Genomic DNA, 6,196 nt, shown 5'->3' with positions numbered 1-6,196 from the left:
GCACCGAAATAAAGCACCGAAATCTGCGCTGCTTTTCGGTCTGGTTACTACCGTTTATGTCAGAACCGGATACAGGTACCCATCCCTAGTCATAACACACAAGAATAACAGATGGAACATTTTTTAAACATTAGAAACTCTTTTAAATATACAGACATATTAATCAAACAACAAAAACAAACATAAAAATTATTTTGAAAGATCTCTGGCATTTGTACAGTCTAAATAAACTGAAGACAGTCTTTGATTGATAGCGTTTCTGTATATGTGGTGCACTGTTTGTGGGGCTGTGTTTTTGTTTCATCTACTAACATGTATTGTCTGCAGTGCATTGAGCTCTTCCTAACCCTGTGGGCATTTCTTAAGTAGTCATACTGTATATATATTGAAATACATGCCTCTGCACACATACAGTAAGAGTTCAAATCATAACTGGGTGTAGCTCATGTTCCCACGGCTTCTCATGCACACATTCTTTTGTGCTTGCGGGACTGCAAGAATAAAAAATAAACCTTTTTCCAGATGACATGTCTACATATGAGATGTACGGTTCATTGACCATTGACTCCTGAACTGTCGAGGTTCTTATTATTTTACTGTGTTTTGGTTTTGGTTTTTTTTGGGGGGGGGGGGTACTGGTAATTGATATCATAAGCCGTCATTCTCAAGGATCAGACAGTTGCCTTGCTTGCAGCGTTACACTGTGCTTCTCTAGAAGTTGTGTAACTACTTGAACTAGCTGAGGCTAGCACAGTCCCAAAAGCTGTCCTCCAACGTGCCACAGTGTCCTGCTTTTGGGTCTACTTTTTTCTGACTTGTGTCCAGTTTGGAATGGAACAAAATGTTTATAACTCACTGAAGGCAATGGGAGACTGGCGTAGATGGAAACTGTGCATAAGGTTAAGGCTGGCCAAGTGTTCCACAGTTTGAGTATAGCAGAGACGGAGACAAACAGACATCAGAGTTTGTGTGTGGATCTGTGGAGTGGATATGCTGTACTGCAGAGCTTCAGATGGGAGGGTTGAACACAGAACAGTTGATTTAAATGCCAAGCTAGCTCCACATGGGTCAAACGGTCATAGATCTTTTTGGTTAAGAGTCCTGCTGTTCTGTTAAAAATACATGTTTTTAATGGGTTATCTAGACCGCTGGGAAACTTGCCTTCTCCTTTTAGCATTACCCCGGTCAGACTCAATACTATTTCTCAATAGCCATTCAAAATTCTGGATTTGGACTGGTTGAGGGAGAGGATTAACTTTTAATAGTCAGGTGGTTTAACCACATACCTTTGACTTATACACTATATGTTGATCTAAATGAATACAAGGGTCAGTTTGGACAAAACAGCTGGGTGCTGATATATATGTGTATGAACCACCACCAACAGCAGCAACAAGCAACAAGCCATTCATGTTTGCTTTGAAATGCATTTGACTATTGCATGAAACTGGACTTACAAATCAATGGGACAACAGAAAATGTCTCATCAGAATTGTTAAAAGCCTTCCTTGTTTTGCATGCCTTTAATTCCCACATGGAGAATGTATGAAAATGTGAATAATTAGCCCATCAAATGGCCTGGAAGTGAGATTTTATGCATGTTTTCTCCTTGGTGACATTTTGTTTAGTATCCTATCCTGACTTCCAACTCACGAGTTTGGTTGGGCAATTAATTCCCACAGGAATTAATTGCTCCACAACTTAGCCGGTTGTGGAGGCCTGCACCAATAGACTGATCTCAATTGTGCTCAATATGTATTTCACTAACCACGACACTCTCTTGTATTGTTTCACAGCTGTGTGAAAAATCTTCAGTTTCATTTACATCTCTCTGAGAACCATTTATCCAAGAATACTTGTAAGAACTATTCGCCCCACAGCAGGTTGCTCTGCAGGTTTGATTTGACACACTAAATTCCCCTCCTGACATAAACCCTTGGGTGATTTGTGTCTCTAGCAAGAACTGAACCAGGAACCTTTCACTTACAAACTAATGTGCAAACAACAACACTACGGATCCCATATTTACTGCATAGTTTTGTGCTTTCTTTATCCCAAAGCAGCCACAAAGTAGTGCACAAAATGTTCAGGTTCTTTTTTTTTTGTTTGTTTTTTGAAGGCGTGTATATCATTAATACCACAAACTTAATTTTAAACCTCACTCATGTTTACTTTTTTGTTCTCTTTTTTCCACCTTTCACCTTCATCATTTGATCATCAGAGAAGGATGTCGCATTGAGAATGTTCAAAAGAATATTAAATGCAGGAAATATGCCTTCAACATGCTGCAGCTGATGGCCTTTCCCAAGTGCTACCGACCACCAGAAGGGACTTACGGCAAAGTTGACTCTTGAGGAGAAAAGCCACGTACTGTAAAATTAGTCATTCAGTATTATTCTTCTTTAGTAAATATTAAAGATCATAAATGATAGTATGTAAAATATGCTGTTAATAGGAAACACAGTTGCTGGAGGTGTGTGTGTGTGTGTGTGTGTGTGTGTGTGTGTGTGTGTGTGTGTGTGTGTGTGTAATGAGGGTACATTCATAGGCATTAAAAAAATTGGTCCATTTTAAAATAAATGCACTTTCCACCTCACCATACATTGGTCATAACTTAAGCAACATTAAGCAGAACAACTTGTGGGTAAGTCAAAGTCTTACATAATGTGCATATATCAGCAGTGCATATCTCATATATATGAGAGAGATAACTAGCCTAAAAGAAGAGTTTTCAAGTGACTAGCTATTTTGTTTGTTTACGGTGACCATGCATTTGGACGTTCACTCGGTAAAAGTTAATATTTGGAAACGCTGACCTATGTTTGTAACAGCTCTTAAAGTTTCCGTAATCTTTGCGGACATCCACGTTCCCTGTGGTTTTTCTCCACAGGGAAAACGTGGGCCTTAAAAAGATAGTATGATGTTAAACAAAAAATGAACAACTTGTGCTGTTCTCAAGAAATCATATCAACATGTTTTTTGATGAAACACAGTATTCAGATTCAAGATTCTCAGTTGGTTTTTGACTGAAGTCTACAAATTTCCCTCTGCTTAACACTGTCCTCTAGCTTTGCACCCCAATGGCAATTTAGCCCATGTTTTATTCATGACATAACATAGAAAACATATCAAACATTTAAACTGAGACATTTTATCATTTCATCATAAAAATTGGTTGATTTTTGAAGGCAGCAACACATCTCAAAAAGTTGGGACAGGGCAACAAAAGGGTGGACAAGTAAGTGATACTAAAAGAAACAGCTGGGGGAATATTTTTCAACTAGTTAGGTTATCTGGCAACAGGGCGGCAACATGATGGGGTATAAAAAGAGCATCTTTGAGAGGCAGAGTTTGTCAAAAGTAAAGCTAGGCAGAGGTTCACTAAACTGCAAAGACCTGTGGCTGCAGATTATGAAGGAAAAAAATTCAGAACATCCAAGAAATGCTGAAAGTTGTGTATTAAAAACTCTCATCAAAAGATTCCAAGACTCTGGACATACCTCAGAATCAACACTGAATGCTTGGGATCTCTTCAGGCCTTTAGATGGCACTGCATCACAAACAGCCACAATTCTGTGATGGAAATCGCTGAATGGGCTCGGGAACACTTCCAGAAATTATCGTCCGTGATCACAGTTCAGTATGCCATCCAAAAATTCAGGTTAAAGGTCTGTCATTCAACAAAGAAGTCAAATATGAACATGATTCAGAAACACCGCCACCTTCTGTCAGCCAATGCTCGTTCAAAATGGACAGAGGCACAGTGGAAAACTTCTTTTTGGAGAACATGGTCATCCTCCGGACTGAGGAGGAGAGTAAGCATCTGTATTGTTATCAATGCTCAGCTGCATGCCATCAGGATCTCTTTGATGTTATGGAAATAGATCAGTAACTATGGAATTTGTGGCTTGCACATCTGGAAAGGGACCATCAATGCTCCAAGGTATATATGCAGGATTTAGACCAACATATGCTCCCGTCCAGACGTCTTTTTCTGGGAAGACCTTGCATATTTGAGTAAGGCAATGCTAAATCTCACAGTCAAGCTGTTCCAACAGCGTTGCTTCATAGTAAAAGAGTCTGGGTGCTGAACTGGTAGTCCCGATCATTTACCAGCTGAAGACATATCATGAAAGAAAAAAATCTCACAAATACAGACCCAGGACTGTTGATGCTAGTTGCTAGAATCCTGTATCAGTCACGAAAAAGAGGATGCTACATAAACATGGCCCTGCCCCAACTCTTTGAGAAGTGTAGCTGCCATTATAGTCAAAATGAACGAATATTTTTCTTAAAATACTAAATTTTCTCTTTTTTTTCAGCAGGAATGAAATATGGGCTTATGAGATTTGCACATCATTGCTTTTTTTTAAAATTTACATTTTTCAAAACATAAAATACGTTTCTGTTTTGGACCTGGGGTTGTACTATATTTAAACAACATGAAGGGCAGGGTAATGTTGAACAACTGAACGCAGTTTCTGAATGCTACGGAGTACATTTATATTATTTATTTTTCTTAAATGTTTTTTTTTTAATTCTAAGGTTTGATACCTTGGGCTTTTATGCTCGTTTCAAATAATGAGTTGTATGTCATTTGACATTTAGAAATGTCTGTTTAACATTTTTAAAAAAATTAAAAATGTTTTACTGCTGGTTGTGTAGTTTGTGTGAGTTTTCACATTTCTTTATATGTGACATGTCAGAATCTCTCAGGCTCTAGTCCAATGCAGAGTTCATGTATTTCCCAGAAAGACATACTGAGTTGCACACGTCACAAATGAATAACTGCCCTCACACATCAGCTCTGCCAAAGTTGTATGAGGACACCGACAGCGTGTTTGTAAGACATCTGACACAGAAAATCCACTTTAACTCAGCCTGGAAACATTTGGAATGCAACTGTAACAAGCTTCAGTTGAAAGCTCTGGAAGGACTGCCAACTGGCAAACTGTACTTATCTGTTTGTGTTTTACCTTGGTTACACTTCCGCACACAGTGGGACTACTTTTAATTGCTCTTTAATTGATTGATTGATTGTTAATTTATTTCAACATGTGAACAATATACAGGTACATTTAATACTCATTATGTACACATAAAGGCTGGTCTTAAACAGTGTTTACCCTCCGGCTCTGAGATGACTGCATGCATTTGGAGTTCAAAAAGAGGTTAAGTGAAGTGATCAGCCAGCACTATAGTCTGTATATAAAAGGCGGACACAGTCTGAATCCTACACTACGAAGCCAGATTTTGGCTTATCCATGTGACTTCAGGGTTAACCCTGGGTTTTCTGTACTAAATAGGTGGCTCACTTTTTGATGGGGTAAATCGCTGTGGTAACTTACGCTGTGAACATAATCTGCTCTGGAGCAAGTTACCAATTACAGATCAACAGGTAAGAAATCATCACTGCCGGCCAATCAATTCTCCATAAAATAGCGTCACCACTCCCGGAAGATCCCTCACATCCATGTACGTGAACAGTGGGGAGGCCTAAAGTGTTTCCTTAACTGTGGACTACTGAATGAACCGGAAACTGTGTGTCACTTTGCCACAGGAATATCTTAATGTGGTAACTAAATGTCTAATGGTGTTCTACTTGAGTCTTTTTTTTTTCCCCACACCCCCGGAAACAGAGAGCACACATGAAGAATACCTATTCAGTCAATCACATCAATTTCCCTTTGACCTGCTACACACTGAAGCAATTTCCACATATCCTTTTATCAGCAGGGAAGGTAAGCTTTAAAGCTTAGATGTATCCAGTTTAAAGTTTTTAGAGCTCTAATCTTTAATATCACCAGTCCACTCACTTCAACTTAAAACTATTAAGTAGAATTACAATATTTATTGCATGCCCTAAAGCAACAGATTAACTGAAGATTTTTCTGTGGCATTCATCCCGTTATTTTCACAAGTTTTGAGTTTGTTTCGAGATTTATATCACTTTTGATAACATCACTGGTCTTGGTGGATGATTTTCTGTGGAAGAAGAGTCACATGATCTATGAAAGGCCCATGTGTGACTAACACCACCCCTTTCATGTGAAGCCACAGGGGTAACGCTGGGTTAATTTAATGACTTAATATAACCAGCTTCATGTGACCTTTTATCCTGATCTCCAATGTTAGGGTAAGTATCTAGATAACCGAACGATACCCTGGATGTGTTGAACTCTCCTTTTTATGATAG

The 6,196-nt window shown here is 38.8% G+C and overlaps 1 protein-coding gene across 1 annotated transcript in view; it reads left to right on the top strand.

Moving 5' to 3' along the window:
- Nucleotides 1–4,638, top strand: part of inpp4b (inositol polyphosphate-4-phosphatase type II B) — a 184,356-nt gene extending 179,718 nt beyond the window's left edge. Inside the window, exon 22 of the mRNA XM_005726925.2 lies at nucleotides 2,222–4,638. Within this exon, the coding sequence (XP_005726982.1) occupies nucleotides 2,222–2,354 (133 nt within the window). The 3' untranslated portion in view covers nucleotides 2,355–4,638. The remainder of the gene's footprint in view (nucleotides 1–2,221) is intronic.
- Nucleotides 4,639–6,196: the final 1,558 nt, after the last annotated feature.

The sequence above is a fragment of the Pundamilia nyererei genome, unplaced genomic scaffold (assembly GCF_000239375.1).
Source record: "Pundamilia nyererei isolate P.nyererei 1_Seehausen unplaced genomic scaffold, PunNye1.0 scaffold00022, whole genome shotgun sequence".
Classification (NCBI taxonomy): domain Eukaryota; kingdom Metazoa; phylum Chordata; class Actinopteri; order Cichliformes; family Cichlidae; genus Pundamilia; species Pundamilia nyererei.
The sequence above is the reverse complement of the archived record's forward strand: the minus strand, read 5'-3'. Positions and strand labels throughout refer to the sequence as shown.